Here is a 19,708-nt window from a genome sequence, read left to right as displayed (position 1 = left end):
TAATACCAGATAATGTTAGAAATATTGGAGTAAATCCTGGCTCCATTTCTAGTGCAGTAGTAAAGATAGTAGATGATGACAGTGAGTGAATACAATGTTGTATAATGTTATTTTACTACAGTTAATACTTTCTTAGCTGTTTCAGTGAAGTTTATGCAACCACTATTTAGTGCATTTGAAAATGAGTCAGAAATCATAATAAAACTAGATGTCACTCGTCCTACACTAGCAACCTTTATTGTTATTGCTTCAGCTACACCTGGTACTGCTGATGGTAAGTGGCAAGTGTTTGACCAACTATAGGTTATTAAAACACTCTCAGATTCTGATTTTGTTGTTGGTAACACAAGTGTGACATTTGGGCCAACTGATACACAAGCTAACTTTTCAATTGTCATCAGGAATGATAACAAATTGGAATTCACTGAAGAATTTAATGTAACTTTAATTCTTCCTGACACATCTAAAGCCATCGGAATAAAGGAGGGTGCCCCAGTATTTGCAGTTGTTAGAATATTGAACGATGACAGTATGTTATTATCAGTAGAAATGATATGTGTTTACACTGCTATTGTTGACAACAGGAGTAACAGTTTGGTGGTCACTTGATACAGTTGTAGTGACTGAAGGAGAATTGATATCAATGAGTTTAATGTTGGATAGAGAACCTGGTGTACAGTTTAATGTATCAATATATGCTACTAATATTAACACTACAGGTTAGTAAACAAAAATGTAATTATGTGGCTGTGTACATGTGTTTTTGATGTTTTGTTAACATGCTGATTGGTGTGGAAACACCCCGGGGCAGTGTGCAATTGGCATATTCCACTGACCATGTATTTAGTATGTGTGCATACAAAATAGACATGACTACATAATGTTTTCCTAGCTATACACACCACCCTTCCACCGCACCTAGTTCTATTGCCTACTTTTCCCAGTTCTAACCACAACAACATTTTCCACAAAGCCATAAAGTGTACACAACAACGTCAATCAAACAAACACTCATGCAAATATCTACCACATAACACTGCACCATTGCCATAAAATATACATAACAGCACAAAACACAAATAACATTCATACAGGTATCTATACACAAGTATTTTGAAGAAAGGGCAACTGAGGAAATTGTTGGAGTAGGGTGTAATAACTTTTGCACAAGCCACGCAGACAAGCATTGTGGATATGGCATAACTGGATTTACAGTTGACCACGAAGCAAATATGTCTTCCAATTAGTACAAGATTGCAGCAACGCACCATATATGCATAGCAACACAATGTGAAAGCAGCAACCAATGAAGTATCATATAAGTTAAATTTAGCGTAATTAGTTTGGTTTGGCCATTAGCACTTCATCCACCCAGATTCTTCCCAAACTTCCTCAGTTCCCTATCACCCTGTAATAGCAACACTATACCATATTAGTTGGCATTGCACACACATAAAGGGAAACAATGCATATATATATATATATATCCAATTGGCAAATACTTATAAATTTTTTATGCTTTAACAGAAAGGAGGATACACGCATGGTGACATAATGCGCAATAACAGTCATAAATGACGCTTGTTGCAGCAGCATGTGATTTATGTGAAATGAAATGATAAGTAGCTCTTAGTTCAAACACATGTCATGGCAGAAAGTGTATTGCAAAGGCCACAAGTAACAAAAGCAAATCAGCAACTCAAAGAGTAGAAAGTCAAGTCATCCGTCTAGCCCACAAATACAGTTGCTGATCATACGCATGCAGTATATAGGTAGCTGGAAATAATATATTTATATGTGGGAATAAACTGCAGTAAATGTATCACTATTAAAACAATTGACAAAAATACAATGGGATTATGTTGCTTGGTAGGATGTAGCAAAACACAAGCAAACAGCTGGAGATCCCTGCAGGCAAGATCAAATATTGATGTCCTATTAATGTATTTTATAGCATTGTATGTGTGGAAGTGAACAGATCATACTCCTACTGCTAAAGGTAGACCATCACACATGCCAATGCATATGCAGCAACATGCATGCCAACACAGCACGACAGCACGCATGCAACAATACGCATGCAATGATGCAACTGCAACAACATGCATGCAATAACACACCTGCAGTATCATGCATGCAATGATACGCTTGCAATAACAGTACTGGAAGAAGTTATAGGAATGAACACGTAGCATAGCTCACAAAAAAAATTACACATACTTTAATGAGCAAGATCTGCTGGCTTTGATTATGCTCATAGATATTCAGAGAAGAGGTATGATTGAATCACATATGCAAAAATAGCGTCAATCAGTTGTGTCAACTTGAGTGTTTAGTGAAAATGGGAAAATTCAACATGGACAATCCAAAGTACTATGTAATTGACTTGTGTAACAGTATTGTGGAGTCCACAATGTGATGCAAGTGCGTGTATGTACAATCAACAAATATTTACTGTGAGTATGTGCAATTAAAACCTGTTTTCCCAATCCAATAGTAGTATACTTCCTAAACATGAATCAAGTAAACCATGCCTCGTGAATGTATGGTTTATCTGCATTAGAAGGAGGAATAACAATGCTCTTGCAAACACCTATCATGCATTATTGAGGATAAATAACTGAGAGATATTAATTTGTTTACCCTAATGTAATTCAACTGTTCCATCAAAAGCATCCCAATCTCTTAAGCTTGATAAATATCAGGGAATGAGTGTAGTGAGACACCAATGCTAGCAGGAATTACAGGGAGCCTAAAAGAATATCCTGAGGGTCTATAACTATCCCTTAGGACAGCTGGTGTAGGATATAATCAGCCTTCATCAGTCACAGGGGCAGACAGGACTGACAACACCTGTTAGCACTAATGGCAGAGAGACAACAGGTTTCCAGTTGTGATTGCATATTGAAATATTAAGACTAGTACATGATGTCCTGTGATTATGCAGGCTGTATGCTGAAATGTATGAAGAATGTATGAAGAACGTATGCTATGGTATACAAAAGTTGGGAACTGAGGGCATTGGATGGCATAGCGGTTACACATAAAGAAAATTGAATGCACAAGCTATCAAGTTTTTGTATCCCGTAAAACACCAATACTTGCTATCACAGATAAAGCTAAACAGATAATAACAACAGTAATAGTGTACATATAAGCGAAGAGGCAAGCAGCAGCCATAATAGCCTGTGATTATAACATTCATGCAATATTACGCATGCAAATATCACGCATGTAATAACACACATGCAAATAACACACATGCAATAACACGCATACAATAACACCCATGCAATAACACGCATGCAAATAACACGCATGTAAATAACACACATGCAATAACACACATGCAATAACATGCATGCAAATGTATACAGGTGTAGCATGCATGCAATAACACACATGCAAACATAGGTGCTTGCCTACCATGTGGCAAGTTAAGAAAGGTGCAGACCATGATGAACATAGCCGTATACCTGGCTGTAGATAAACCTGGCTGTAGATACCTGGCTGTAGCCTTGTAGAAGATAACAATCATCTATATCTTCAAATCTACTATGTATGGTATGCTGAACTGCAAATCTACAATGAGGTATGTTTCGGAGCCACCATTGGCAACTTTTAATATACCTAAAAGTTTCCATTTGTGGCAATTTATGGAACCAAGTGATTTCCATAATTGGAAAGTTCTAGGTTATAGCCAGAATTGGTGCCAACCATTACCAATATGGCAACCTGAGGATTCCCACTGATTACTTCAATTGTTGCTAAGATTAACAACTCTCTCACTAGTAGCAAAATGTGGCATCCTCCAAACCTTGCCAGTTTTGGGAATATTAAGTGCACACTTATATAGCATGCCATAGAACTTTCAATTATGGGTTTAAGTTTCCATTATTGGCAATAATTTATATCAAAATGCTTATAGTTTTATATAATTTCACAGGTTATTATATCTAACCCAAACCCTACCTCAAACCCTACCTCTAACTCTATTAGTGACCTTCCAGCAAATGTCCTATTTCTACTAGTGAATGTCCTAATCCTACTAGTGAATTTCCTAACTCTACTAGAGAACATCCTAATTCTACTAGCGAATGTCCTAATTCTACTAACGGATATCCTAATTCTACTAACGAATGTCCTAATTCTACTAGCAAATGTCTTAATTCTACTAACAAATGTCCTAATTCTTCTAGCGAATGTCCTAATTCTACCTGCAAACTTTCTTAAACCCATTAGCACACCACTACAGTAGATCCCTAACCCATTTATATAAACTAAATCCAAAACTGGAAATCAATACCCACAATTAAATCTACCATGCTATGCTATAAAAGCAAAGTAAGTAATCTGCCAAATATGGCAAGGCTTTGAGGATGCCACATTTGCTTTATAGGTTTCCAAATCTGGTGAAAATCTTTTCCAAAATTGGCAGGTTTTCTGACTACAATTTCCAAACTTAGCCTTTCAAAAATTGGCAAAATTGTTCTTTCCAAAATTGGTATCAAATAGACATATTAAAATTTGCCAAAGGTGGCATCTCAACATACCTGCTACAACCAGTGTAGATAAATATTAATATGTACAATTGTATGCATGTGAGAGTAGGACTGTAGCCAGGTGGATTTCTGAAGAACCGCCCTCTTGGAAAACAGGTCCACAATTTTAGCAAAAAAGTCCATAATTTAACCAAAAAGGTCCACAATTTTAGTGTACAAGCCCAAATTTTCAAGAGTAAAAATCCATTAGCTATAGTTTACTAGATACCACTAATAAGAAGCTAAATTAAGTGCTACGAGTAACTCATTCAGTGCTTGTATTAAATACAGTGCAAGATCAAGATACTCTAACAAAGCAGTCAACCACTCTAATAGAACAATCACTCTAATAGAACAGACATGATTACATTTTCTTTTAAAAGCTACTTAATTTGAATTCTAAAACTTAGCTTTCATTAAAATGTAAGATTTTGGTAGACAAGCCCCTCCATGCAGAGCCCATGAATAGCATCCATGCTTCAACTCCATGTGATGTGTAAATTTCATTGTTTAAGACACCTTTTGTTCTGCTCCACTGCCCCCATTGATCATCGCAGAGTGCTCAATCTTTCCCATTCTTATTCAGTGTGACATTGTATATTTTTATTTAGACACATGCATGCATGTGCAGATGGTATAATTACAGTAGCAGTAGAGATATTTTTCCAGATATCATCCATACAGCTAGTCTTCAGCTTAACTTAAAAGTTGATATTTCATTGACTGAAATGCCACTAAATCAGCCTTTTAGTATCTATTTTCCTGGGGGGGGGATGCCCCCAGACCCCCCTAGTTTCAGCATGCAAACATACACCATAATATGATCTGAATCATTTAATATAAAGGTCCACTTTTCTTCTAAAAGAACCTACCCAGATAAAAGTTTGGCTACAGCCCTGGAGAGGCTTTTGCAGTAATTATATGCGTGGGTGGCTGACAAATTGCCTTATTTTTCGAGCAGAGGTAAGACAACTCTGCACTACGCTACAATAAAGCTAAATTTTGCTGACCAGTGTAGATAAATACCTGCCATAACCATGATACATTTTGATACTGTGACCAGGTACGTGCCAATACTGTCATAACCACGCTACATTTTGGTGCTGTGATCCAGAAGAAGATGCACCATGGCAGAGCTCAGGTGAGCGCAGTGCTCAAGACGAGGGTACCTAACACACTTGAAGAAACTGCTGCAGTTTGCCGAAGAACTATTGTCCAGTACACAACCCCTCAGCAATGACAACATGGTTGCTTTGAGAGATTTACATGAACAACTCCAGCGTAAGCAAGACCTTATTACAGCGTTAGGTGTAAAGATTCTAGAAGCCACTAAAGGTGATGATGAAATCGTAGCTGAAGTGTTACAAGCCAAAGAAACAACCTCTTCTATATCAAGTGCTAAGGCAAGGATAATCAGCTGTCTGAACCCTACAACTTCAACAGAAGTGACCACTACTTCTAGCCAAGCTACATCACCCCCACCCATCATAGAGCACCATGTTGAACACACACGCGAGAGTATCACCCGTCTCCCCAAGCTGGACCTTCCACAATTCGCAGGAAATCCCTTCAACTGGCAGCCTTTTTGGGATTGCTTCCAAGCTGCAGTGGGCACAAACAGATCACTAACAGGAGTACAGAAACTGAGCTACCTACGTGCTCAACTTCAGGGAGAAGCATCAAGAGTTATAGCTGGATTTCAGCTCACCAATGCCAGTTACGCTGACTCTGTTCAACTGTTAAAGGACCGTTTTGGCCAACCCTATAAGCAAATAGATGCCCTCATGCAGGCACTCATTGATCTTCCTGGCCAGACCAATTCACTCTCTAGTACTCGTAAATTCTATGATGGTACTGAGAGCCATATCCGCAGTTTTTCAGCACTAGGCAAGACAGTAGATACTTACGGCAGTTTATTGATCTCCATAATCCTAGGTAAGCTTCCAGGGAAGATTAAGCAGAACCTGGCCAGGCCCCATGGCAAGAGAGAATGGACTATCAATGAACTACATATCGCCATTCGTGACGAGCTCCACATTCTAGAGATTGGATCACAACAGACAGAATTCCACACCTCACCACAACCTATACAGCTTCTTTTTTTTTTCAAGTACAAGCAAGCCAACACATCAACCCAAAGGGAGAATGCAGTGTCCATTTTGCAAGGGACCACATTCTGCTTCACTGTGTGAAACAATCAAGGACCCCAAACAGCGGTCTGACATTGTACACCAAGAAAGACTATGCTTTAATTGTTTGGGGCACCACAAAGTATCATCATGTAACTCTAAACACAGATGCCATCACTGCAGGAGAAAACACCATACTAGCTTGTGTACTTATGGTCAGCAACCACCAATCCCTACCAATCAGCAACATTCTGCAACGACAAATGTCACGCAACAAACTGAATACGGAAGTGCAAATTCAAGACCAGCCACCTTACAACCTGTCCCTCCGTAACCTATCACTCCTACAACCACAAATCAAGCCAACACTAGCTCATTATCAGTGACTCTTCCCCCTCACCAAAACAATGTTTGTCTTCTTAAGACAGCTGTAGCCACAGTCTCCAATGGCAGAAGGAATGCTGAAACCTACGTGCTGCTTGATGAGGGCTCTCAATGCTCATTTGTCACAGCAGACCTTGCTAAGATACTAGCATTACAGCCCAATGGTCAAGAGACAATCAATATATCACACTTTGGTGCCACCCACCCAACGAACCGAGTACTTGATGTTGCCACTATCAATCTACTAGCCAAGAGTAGAGAGGCAGTACAGCTGTCAGTTTTAATTGTACCGTTCATAGCAACACCACTGCAGAATACCATTAGTTACAGTGTAACCAGTCTACCACACCTCCAGGGCCTTCAATTAGCCCACTCCCTCATTGCTGAAAGAGAATTACAACTTTCACTGTTAATAGGAGCTGATCACTACTGGGACATTGTTGAGGATCAGGTTATCAGAGGAAATGGACCAACTGCAATAAAGTCTAAACTGGGCAATCTTCTTTCTGGACCAATGCAACCAGTATCTACTCATTCACCTGCTGCCAATGTCTTGATGGTTGTTGGGCCAAGCTGCAGTGACTTTGATCTAGAGCGTTTCTGGAATTTAGAGGCAGTTGGGGTGTCTATGACTGAGGAATACAGTACAAGCAATACTCTGAATCAATATAATCTCATCATGTGTGACACATGCTGAAGATGGTGCTTACATCGCCAGATTCCCATGGAAGCCAAATCACCCGACCCTTCCATCAAATGAAACACCAAACACAACAGTTAGTGAAACGGTTTACACTGACACCCACATTACTCAAGGCATACAATCAGATACTTGCTGAAGAAGAAAGTAGAGGATTTATTGAATGTGTGGATGCAGTTGATGATACCTTTAGGACCCACTACATACCCCACCACTCAGTTGAAAAAGACTCACCCATGACTCCAATTCGTATTGTCTTTGACTGCAGTTGCCAACAGACATCCCACCACCCCAGTCTCAATTATTACCTCTTGATTGGCCTGCCATGTTGTAATGACTTGTGTGCTATACTTCTTCACTTTAGGTCTCACTGTTTTGGGATCTCTACTGATATAGAAAAGGCATTTTTACACATCCAGCTGCACCCTGACTACAGAGATTTCACTCAATTCTATTGGATGAAAGACTCAACAGATCCTTCAAGTCAGTTTTCAGTGTACCGATTTAAAGTCATATCTTTTGGTGCAACTAGTTCTCCATTTATTCTTAACGTTGTCCTGCAACACCATCTTAACCAGTACATCTCTGCTGTGTCACTTGATATGCTAACCAACCTTTATATAGACAATGTTATCTTTGGGTGTGACACAGAGCAAGAAGTTGTACATTACTACAAGGAATCTAGAACCATCATGTCAAGTGCGAAATTCAGTCTACGCAGCTGGGCTTCCAATAGTGCTGAGCTCAAGGCTATTGCTTTTCAAGAAGGCACCTCTGATGACAGCACAACTGTCAATATCCTAGGCCTCCATTGGAATCCAAACACAGATAAGATCTCGCTAGCAGCAAAACCTTCTATTTTGACTCACGACGATTTGATAACGAAGAGAGAAGTACTGCAGGTTGTATCTAAGATTTTTGACCCGTTAGGATTCTTCTCTCCAGTAGTTATTCGGGCGAAGATACTGATGCAAACTCTATGGAAGTCCAAGATTGCTTGGGATGAGCCACTTAATAAAGAACTCCATGCTGAGTGGAAGACTATTGCGAATTATCTTAAGGAAGCTTCAGAACTCTCTGTGACGAGATGCTATTTTCAATCTTCAATTACACAGCCATCCATAGACTGCTTTGCAGATGCTAGTCTAAGAGCCTACAGAGCTGTAGTTTTCATCGTCCAGCAAGACCAAGCATCATTCATAATGGCAAAGATACAAGTAGTACCATTGAAACTTCTCACCCTACCTCGGTTAGAGCTCATGGAAACACTCATTGCTACTAGATTGATCCGCTTTGTGCTGGATACCTTGTCTCTTCAGGATCAACCTGTTTACATTTGGTCAGATAGCCAAATTGTGCTGCACTAGGTTCAAAGTGAGAAGCAACTTCCAGCATTTGTACACCATCATGTTAGTGAACTGAAATCACAACTTCCCACTGCTACCTGGCGATACTGTCCTACACTCGAAAACCCAGCCAATCTTTTGACAAGAGGAACTACATTGCAATTGCTGAAGTCATCTTCCTTGCGGCAGCATGGCCCATCATGGCTCACCACACCAGATCAATGGCCAGTGTTTCAGCTACCCCTTTATCACCATTGTTTATTGCAGCAGCTATAGCAACTGAATTTGTTCCACAGGAGCCATCTCCACCAGCCCTTGGCCTACACTGCATCATGTCTATTAATAATTACAGCAACCTGAGGATGCAGTCTGCAGAACAGAGACAAGTTGGACCACTTGAAGATAAGGAGTTGGACAAGGCAAGGCTGAACTGGATAAAGAACACGCAACAAGTGACATACTGGAAGGAGATCGCCAATTTACAATTAATTTCAACTAACCCTAAGACTTCACGGGTTCTCCTTGTGCGACAGCTTCATCTCTTCCTTGATACAAGTGGCTTTCTGTGTTGTGGTGGACGGATTCATAATGCACTATTGAATGAGATGACAAGATTTCCATACCTACTTCCTAGTAAGCATCCACTGTCACAACTGATTGTCCTCGACATCTATGTGTCATTGTATCACTCTGGTACTGGTACTACCATAACAGCTCTACGACAAACATATTGAATACCTACTGTTACTGGAAAACCCTTCCCTGTGCCTGGTCCAGCTCTACTTCCCCAATCAAGAATGCAAGATGTTCACCCATTTACGTATACAGGTGTTGACTTCACTGGAGCTCTATATGTTAAGGATGGTTTACAAGAGGTATAGTTGTATCTGTGTCTGTTTACGTGTACCACCACATGTGCCGTGCATTTGGAGATTGTCCAATATCTGACTGCTGAGACACTTTTGCTGGCCTTTCGCAAGTTTGCTGGGCGGAGGTCCTTACTGAGGATGATGATTTCTGATAATGGGTCTACGTACCTACCAATCGCTCCTCCGTCATCGTCAAGTAGAACTTGGTCGTTCCACCAACGAGCTGACTACATTTTGGTGATGTGACCTGGTACGTGTCAATACTGTCATAACCATGCTACAGTGTCAAACTAGATGCCGGCCAGCTCGTTTTCGATTATGCAATATTGATGATAGTTTAACACTTCGTAACTAGGGTTGGGCGATATTGAAAATTTCCTCCCATGGTTATTGTGGAGCTTATTATCACGATTATTGCAAATATCACGGTATTGAAATGAACTATAGCAAGTACACTCAAAATTGTTTACACATACTGGATGCAACACTACTCTGATTGTGGGATGGAAATTCTGGCCTCACCTTAGTAAATTATCTTCTAGCTAATGCACTTGTCAATTTCATGCCCCACCCCCCACCCCCGGGGAGGGTGGGGGAATACAGGGGATTTGACAAACCGTGGTGTCAAATTCCCCACTACTGGGGAAAAATCGGCTGTCAAATCCCCACTATGTCCCCACCCCTATAGTAGGGGATTTGACGACACCTCAAGGATGACTAAGTGCATATTTCATGCAAGTGACTAGTAATAAACCTGCCCTGTAGCTAGTAAAATTAGCTATAGCAAGTGTAATTTTATTGTTTAGAAGTGCAACTACTGAAAATCGGTCAGTGAATTGGACAACTGTCAATTGCCCCAGGGGTGGGGACAAGAAGCAATGTCAAATCCCCACCTGGGGTGTGGGGACGCCCAGGGGTGGGGGGTGGGGCATGAAATTGACAAGTTCATAATGTAGCTACGTATATACATAGGAACTATGCCTCCTTTCAAAATTTATATGCACTCCATGGCATCTCTATGAGAGTTAGGCTGGTTTTTCCAAACTCCTTGAAGTTGTGGTAGCTAGTAAACAAAGTTCACCTCTGCAAATATATGACACGTGCCTCACGTGTATTCTAAAAATTAGTCCGTCGCTTCGTGTAGTAGGCATGGGTTAAGCTTGTCTGCTAGTACAAGGAGGCTGAAATACTGATTGACAAGTACAATATGGCATTGTTAACACGTTAAAGTGTGTAGTTGTAGCTGTATTCCCGCTATGATATCGCAATAACCATTTATACCGGTATGGCGGTTTTTCAAAAGCAAGGCGATATCGGTTATTGCTAGCTGTAATATCGCCTTGTTACCATCATACCGGTATATCGCCCAACCCTATTCGTAACTGCAACAGCATGTGGCAATTATATACAAGTTTTATAATGGAACGAACTCACCGGGAATCATCAACAGTAGTCACCACCTAACTGAGAAAATCCCATTCAATATTCTCTGAATTGGTAGAAGGCTCTGCCTACTTATCTTTCACACAGCCGAGTGTCCACAATCTCCGTTTGATCCAGGTTTATTGCCATGCCGCTCCCGCTGAACTTCATAACCTCTTCTGCAAATCAATCTTGAGTAGTAGCGGCTCTCCAGTGACACCAAGGACAAAAGTTTTTTATTTGTCTGTGAACATGCCATGTACTATGGCAAGATCTTGTGATCTCAAACCTGTCACGTGAGTCAAACCTTTTTTATTACAAAGAAGCAGTATGACATTATTACATCTCATGTATCCTACAAGATTGGTTCAAGTTTTACCTGAAACAAAAGCATTGGTTTCAATATGTGGTGCTAGCACTGTGCTACTTTGCTAATATACAATGCCTGTCTAATGGACCTTACAGTCATCTCATGGATTCTGTGTTGCTGAATTTAATTACTTTACTCAAAAGGCTAGATTATCGCTAAAGGATGCTGACTTCATTTACTATGGTATGGTACGTAGATTTGCACTGTATCCATTCTACGCCCACACCAAGGCATGTTAACTTCAATTTATTGCATTGCAATAAATTATATTATGCATGATACATAGTGTAAATAATTGATTACAATTAGCATTTCATCAAAAACTATCATAAGTTTGTAAGTGAATAACGTACAAAGGTCCAGTTTTCACTGTTTGATAGACCATTCTTCAGATTCCAAATTTCAAAGTGCTGATGGAAGTAATCAGCTCATTATGTTAAAAGGTGTAAAACTGCAAATTAATCAATCATTGTCATCATTAATCTGTTATCGACTTCCTAATACATTTCCATATATCTATTATCAACAGGTTTAGAAACTTTTCCCTCTAACTTTCTGCGCAATTTTACAGATTCACTAAAGATTTTTATACAATATGGCAATATTCTTGAAGAGTAAGTGGCTCGGGTTTGGCTTTGTTGTGCTGTTGTATCTTTCTGTAATCACACTATGGGCTTTTGCAGTTGGCAAAAGTCACCCAATTATTTGCAATAACTTGGTATCTAGCACCTAGAAAATATACAAAAAATACTTTCTAACACTTATCAGTAAAGAGAACCATTTATTTTACTTCTTATTTAATCATTATGCTACTAATCTCATTATATTACTGTTTACATTACGCATGCTTCAATATTGTCAATAATAGATGTGCATCAATTACTTTTTGCTTACTCTACATGCATCCATACATACGTACGTACGTACATACATACATACATACATACATGTAACACTTTCACGCCTCAGATCAAAGGAACCGCCTGAGCTACATTTCGTATGTAGCCCAGCTAGCCGGGCTAGATACAAAATGTAGCTGGGCTACAACTGGGCACTGATTATATAGACGTAGATGCCGATATCGATTGTGGGGATCGAATAATACTCACGTGATTAGGATTCACAACTTGGATTTTGCCATGAAAACCACACAGACGGATAGTGTTTTGTTACCCTCGCCTTCGTACGAGTTGAAAAACGTTGGGCTAAGGTGAAAACTAGTTCTATAGCTTATTCATTCGATTGTTTCTGCACATTTTCGAATATGGACACACCCCCATCACGAAGCTACCACTCTGCACGGAGAAACCACTCTACAAGCAAGCTTACCTGTCTAGGCCTTTGGTGAACTGCGTAGTTTTCCCATAAGCGATTCAATAGCACTGCTTAAAACATTAAACTAGTGTAACAGAATTCTCTGTGATATTTCTAGGATATGTCCATTTATCATAAGCGAACATAACCAGAACGTACTAGCTGCTGACCCATAATCAAAAATTTTAGGTGTGAATATATAATACATTCAGTGGCTGCACTCGTATTGGTTTGGGTGGTTGATCACCCTGCATAGGCTATCAGCCTAAGAAGTGTTACATATTAGTTGTAACACGGGGCATTTGGGCTTTGCCTGATATGTATGCCCTCGGGTCTGCGACCCACGGGCAGTCGGGCATACATATCAGGCAAAGCCCTCATGCCCATGTTACAACTATTACATACGTTTACATACACATACATACATACACAAATGCATCCCCCTTGTGATTGCTCCACAGATTGTTTTAAGAGCATACTTAAATCAATGACTGAAATTGTTTAATATAATTACTGTATCATACGAGATAATATGATATAATAAACACTTCTTATCTACCTTACAGGATATGATTATTCAATAACTCCAACACTTGTTACATTCGGGGTTAATGAAATGATGCAATCTATCAATATTGCAGCAACAGCTGATATGTTACTAGAGTATAATGAAAATTTCCAACTGTCATTTGAACTTACTGCAAGTGCACAAGAAATAGGAGTAATAACTGGTTCCGCTTCAACCACTACTATTACCATCTTAAACAATGACAGTCAGTTAAAAAATAACATGTGAGATAACATTGACTAGTACTATCATAGGTGTGGTGGTCAAATTTCAGACAGTACAATATTGTGTTGATGAGGGATCAGTTGTATCAATCACAGTATTAGCAGACAAACCTATTTATAACAACTATTCAGTTTTGCTGACTACTTTCATAAACTCATCCTTACATGCAGCATCAGGTGTGTACATTTATTTCATGTATGCATGTCATATGTAATAATGTGTTTATTTATTTATTTGTGGATATTGTGTATAGATGAAGATTTCAATAGTGTAACATTTGAGGTGGTTTTTGCTCCAAATCAAACTATGGCAGATTTGCTGATCACTGCACATAAAGATGTGTTACTAGAGCAAAATGAAACTTTCTTTGTCAGATTAGAATTAAGTGAAGGGATTGATATGATCGGTGTTAAAATTGCTGAAGAAAATAACATAGCTTCTGTTACAATAATTAACAACAATGGTAGGGGTCAATGTACTGAAAATTAAATGCAATGATTAGCCCTGCAATTATTTTTTAATTCAGTTGTTAAGATTGGACTAACATCTGCTGAATATTTCACTATTGAAGACAGCACTGTAATGAAGGTGATATTGACTCTTGAGGACAATCAACCGGCCAATACCAGCTTTACTATCAGTTTACATCTAACTCCAAGAAGTGCATCAGGTTATATATGTACTTTACACATTTATGTATATCATCAATGATTTGTGTGCTATTGTTTTGATCAGATGTAGATTTCAGAGATGATGACATTGATGTAACCTTTGGCCCAAGAGATACACAAGTAGTTGTTAATATTTCAATTGCAGCTGATGAATATCCAGAACAAAATGAAACATTTGCAATTTCATTGTTTATACCAACTATGAGCAGAGAAATAGGTGTAGGTGATGGAAGGATAACGAATGCAGTTGGGCATATATTAAATGACGACAGTAAGTTTTTAAAATTGTCGACAGAAAAGGTTTCCAATAACATCTTAACAGGTTTGTATGTCAGTATCCATAGTCCATTATTAAATGTGGATGAAGGAAATACTGCCACAATACAAGTCACACTAGATCATGCTGCTGGAAGGAATATTTCTGTAGGTATTATTGCTCAACCTTTAACAGCTACAGGTATACACACCTTTCTGTTGTGTGTACATGCTTGCACATGTACTATTTACCTATAGATTCAGACTTTGCATTGCTACAATCTGTTATAAACTTTGGACCAACTGACACTTCTCAAACCATATCAGTATTAGCAATTGATGATGATATTTTGGAGTATATTGAAACATTTACAATAGGCATTGTAATTGCTGATGACCTATCAGAGATTGGAGTATTACCAGGAGAAAATAATATTACTTCTGTCAACATTAGAGATAATGACAGTGAGAGATCACATTATCTTGTTTTTTAGTGTAATCATGTTTTGTAGGAGTCACAGCCACTTTGTCTATATCAGATTCCAGTGTTAACGAAGGTGACAAGTATACAATTACAGTTAGCCTTAACCAAACTGCTTATGCGAAGATTGGCTTTCTGATTGGCACCACAGCTATGACTGCAACAGGTAATACAAGTGATTACACTTAGCTGCATAAAAGTTAAACATTCCAGTTTCTTTTATCTTTCCACCTTGCCATTAAACAAATTACATCTACACCACAAGGAGTTATTTTTAATGTTTATTATTAACTGCTCCTAATGGTGCTCCTTTCTATCCTCACCTTTCTATGAAAAGGTATTCTATGCTTTTTTTAAAGAAACAAAATATCATGCATAAGACTTTGCAGATTAAGTGCAAGTAGTACATGTGCTTAGTACAGAAGCACATAAAGTGGAGCTTTATCATCCATACCAAGTCCACTTCTCCACTTTGATGAGCACAAACTAGCAGACCTCACAAAAGCAAATGAGTCCACACAAACTGTGTAGTCTCTGACAATGAATGCTGCTACTTGATGGCCAAACAGGCAGACAAATGCAAGAGGCATAGCATAAGTGCAAAATTATGTAAACCTCCAAGCATCAAATTATCACTGAAAATAAGAATGTACAAAAAAAATATGTAAGGGTCCCATAATATATGGAAGGGGCTTATTTTTATAATTATATTGCGAGACATCAAAAACTTTCAAAAATGATACACTCAGAATTTTCTTCTATAACTTTAGTTCAAAGAAACATAAACCACCAAATTTGAATAGATATTCTGTACACAAACTTTTTGTATTGTGTCAAGCTTTGCACAAAATTTCTAATTCTCTCTGCTGTTAGAGCACCAGGTGTATGCTTTATTAGAAAATTATATATAATTTTTTTTGAAAATTGTAGTCTATTTACTAAAACTTAAACTAGCTATAGTTGAAACGAATATTTCCACTGTAAAACATTTGCAATTTTATCCTTATAGCAGCATTAATTTTTTGAAAGTATGGATTGTAAACATCTGGTGAACCTTTATAAGCATGGCTCTAAAATTTATACTACAAACAGTGTACACATATTGTAAAATTTCCACTGTAACAGAATTTCAAAATTCTAATGTTAACAGCACTAAACCAAAAAACAGACTATAAAAACACCACCCACACAATTATAAATCTATTAGTATCATAAAGCAATTCCATATAAATGTTATTATGCAACTACCTTATGAGTACATCATAGTCCTAAAATTTGGCCAAGTTTTCGGGTTCAAGTTTCTGACTCCCTGTGCCACAGGCTAACTTGTTGTCTCCCTGCAGGTCTCTAGAGGCATAATTGAACAATGATAAAAACCTAATGAAAAAATGAGAAGTCACGATTTTTAAGTATGGGCTGAATACAGAGGAAATCCTGGATCCCAGGCTATGTGGCTCCTCATGCAGGGATAGTTGAACAATGAATGATGATAAAAAGATATTTTTAAAATATCTTGAAAAACTTTCCCTAAAATTAGAAGTTTTGGAAGTTTATGATACCTTGCACTACATAATTGTGTGGACATGACTATAAAACACTATTAAAGCCTTGTTGTTTTACACTTTGTAAACAATAGAAATTCTAAACATGAACACTGTAGTGTAAATTTCAAAGACATGTACTTTCAGTGTAAGATTCATTTTTATTAAGGCCTTTGCTAGGGATGCGTCTATTATGCCAGAATAAGTTTGGGAATAATAGGTAGTGGAAAGAATTAGGGAATATTCCAGAATACTTGGATAAGTTCTAGGAATAATTGGTACTTAGTGCAATGCAAAAATCTTTTCGATACAACGTTGAAACAGTGCAAGCATAAAACCAGTTGAAAAGATCGAGATACTCTAATAGAGCAGTCACTTACTCTAATAGAGCAGTCACTTATGCTCTAATAGAGCAATCAACTTCGAGTCATAGCAGCAGTCAATTATGTAAAACTCTAACTACTATGCCTGCTTTTGCACAAATTCCAGGAATAACTTTGGGAATAATAGGTCAATTTAAAAAGAATTGCCAGAAAGAATTATTGGAAGGTTAAAAACCATAATAGACTCCTGCCTAGCCTTTGCAAAAAAATTGAAACTTCAGATCAATGCTATCATACACACGATTATTATGTCTAAAACACATTTAAGCGTCATTCATTGGTGAACCTATATATTCCCATTTAGTACAATTTTGTAGGCCTTGTAGTTTTGACGTGCATTAATTCATTGATTATTATTGTACTGTATAGTAGGGATCTCCCAAAATTATGCATGTCCCCAAAGTGCTTCCCATAAAAATCCGCCATACAAACATCTTATGCAATGAAAGGTACCTTTATTCTTAGTGTTACTGCACCAGATATAACCTTACAGAAGACCAAATACTGAATTTTAAAGAAACTGCTTAAGCACAATTTTTAGTCTGTTTCTGCCTACCCGCCTGCCTGACCACAGTCACGAGACTAAAGGCTAAACTATGTATCGTATGACCTCCACAATAACAAACTCACCAGTGACATGTGTCTTTTGGGGTTCTGAAGAGTGTCTGCCTTCTGTGCTTTTGCCTTTCCTTTTATCTTCAATCACGCTGGTCATCATCTTCTTCATGCAACAAAACCATACTTCTGTAGCGACACTTTCCATACTTAGATGCCACGACATTATTATCATGCTATAGTATACTGTAAGAGGTTTTACTAGCTAGTAGACACCCGTACTCATACAGTACTGCTCAAATTAACGTCATCTCATGAGAATGCAAGCAATTAGAAAACTATTTAAGGGTGTGGCACTTGTTTTGCTCATGAGTATTCATCCCATTTCATTTGGGATGGATACTGGCAAGCAAAACAGGTGCCACGTTTTTAATTAGCATTCTTTAAATCATTTGCACTCTTGTGAGACATTGTTACATTTGAGCGGCACTGTAACTGCATGCTAGGATTGACTAGACCCCTTTATAAGACCTAGCAGCAACTATAACGATCAAGCACCCCTTTATGAAATACTTATTGAGATTGATTATATTGACCATGCCTCTTACTGGTAGTTCAGTGAAAGAAGGCATGGAAAGGACACATTCCTTATAATAGTGCATATAGTCATCCAAGTCCCATTTAAGACACTCTAATAAAGCAGTCACCCTAGTAAAATAGCCATGTTCAATATTCTAATAGAACAGTGTATCATAGCTATAATTATACTATAACAAAATATGGTGCATTTAAAATTATTTGAAAAATGAAGTAGGGATCCAAGCAATAAAACTTGTCAAACAAGGGATATGAATGTAATACCATCATTCATATCTCTTGATTGGTTTTCCTTACTTCATTTTCAATATAATTTTTAAATATACTAGTCTTTTTTTATCAATTCATTCTGTAATTTTCAAAATTCCTTTTGCAAGGGAAAAATTGAAAAATGTAATTGTGTGCAAGTAAACTGTTGCAAACATCCTATTACTCGCAATATGTTTCTCTAATAGAACATACACTTTGTGCTGTAATGATGGATAGGTTTGGATACTTAGTTTAAATGGTTAATAAATTGTATGTAGCATATTTTTACAATTGGTGTTTATTCACCACTCTGAACCAAAAGTTATGATAAAGAAGCTGTTAATGAACATTCTTGATGTATCGCACTATACAAGGGAAAGAGGAGGAATTAATTTTTAGCTGCATTTAGAGCACTACTTCATGTTTACAGTAAGATACTAGTTTACTTAAATAGCATCTGTATTTTATGTCAATATGGTAAGTCCTAGGTTCTCTCATTAATCCCAAATTGAAATGACTTACAATTAGTGTTACAATTGTAAGAGTGTTTTATTACAGTGGGTGTATGTTCTCTATCAGAGTGTTTGATCAATTAGTCTGCATTGTGCATACTAACCTAGTTTATATGTGATATTATCCTATATCCACTTTTAATGGTTCATAGATGATGATTTTGAAGGTGGAGCATTTGAAGTGTATTTTGAGTCTACTGAAACATCAAGGAATTTCACTTTGACAACAATGCAAGATGAAATATTTGAACCAAATGAAAATTTTGTTGTGTTTTTGCAAGTTCTTTCTGAATACCAGAAGCTAGGAGTGTATATAGATTCAGCTAACAATGAAGCCATAATTACAATTGTCAATGATGATGGTAAGATACAGTACATATACCACCCATTTATTTTAATGGATGTTTTTTTATTAGAGTTAGCTATCACCTTTGATGAATCTCATTACGCTGTGTTTGAAAATGATACAATGTTAAGGGTCCAGTTGAAAAGTAGTCAACCACCATACAGGAGTATTTCATTGACAGTCAAGCCAATTGCAGTTAATGTCACAAGTATAGTATAGTATATGTAGTGTAAGCAATATTATTTTTTTG

At 37.8% G+C, this 19,708-nt stretch overlaps 2 protein-coding genes and 1 long non-coding RNA gene across 3 annotated transcripts in view; all 3 read left to right on the top strand.

Annotated features, from left to right (window-relative positions):
• The first annotated feature begins 14 nt into the window (after positions 1 to 14).
• Positions 15 to 413, top strand: LOC136261487 (uncharacterized). Its single transcript, XR_010703926.1, has 3 exons — positions 15 to 81; positions 137 to 274; positions 323 to 413. It is a non-coding gene; the product is annotated as an uncharacterized lncRNA (long non-coding RNA).
• Positions 414 to 631: 218 nt separating this feature from the next.
• On the top strand, positions 632 to 19,547 carry LOC136261186 (adhesion G-protein coupled receptor V1-like). Its single transcript, XM_066055161.1, has 11 exons — positions 632 to 719; positions 13,642 to 13,848; positions 13,898 to 14,044; positions 14,122 to 14,331; positions 14,395 to 14,538; positions 14,604 to 14,810; positions 14,862 to 14,996; positions 15,053 to 15,259; positions 15,307 to 15,441; positions 19,265 to 19,484; positions 19,529 to 19,547. The coding sequence occupies exons 1-11, from the start codon at positions 644 to 646 to the stop codon at positions 19,545 to 19,547; spliced, it is 1,707 nt and encodes a 568-aa protein (XP_065911233.1). The 5' UTR covers positions 632 to 643.
• The window catches only part of LOC136261458 (adhesion G-protein coupled receptor V1-like), a 145,041-nt gene continuing 144,755 nt past the window's right edge, over positions 19,423 to 19,708 (top strand). The window contains exons 1-2 of the mRNA XM_066055464.1: positions 19,423 to 19,474; positions 19,529 to 19,666. Of these exons, the coding sequence (XP_065911536.1) occupies positions 19,582 to 19,666 (85 nt within the window). The 5' untranslated portion in view covers positions 19,423 to 19,474; positions 19,529 to 19,581. The remainder of the gene's footprint in view (positions 19,475 to 19,528; positions 19,667 to 19,708) is intronic.

This window comes from Dysidea avara, chromosome 7 (assembly GCF_963678975.1).
Source record: "Dysidea avara chromosome 7, odDysAvar1.4, whole genome shotgun sequence".
NCBI classification, from domain to species: domain Eukaryota; kingdom Metazoa; phylum Porifera; class Demospongiae; order Dictyoceratida; family Dysideidae; genus Dysidea; species Dysidea avara.
The sequence above is the reverse complement of the archived record's forward strand: the minus strand, read 5'-3'. Positions and strand labels throughout refer to the sequence as shown.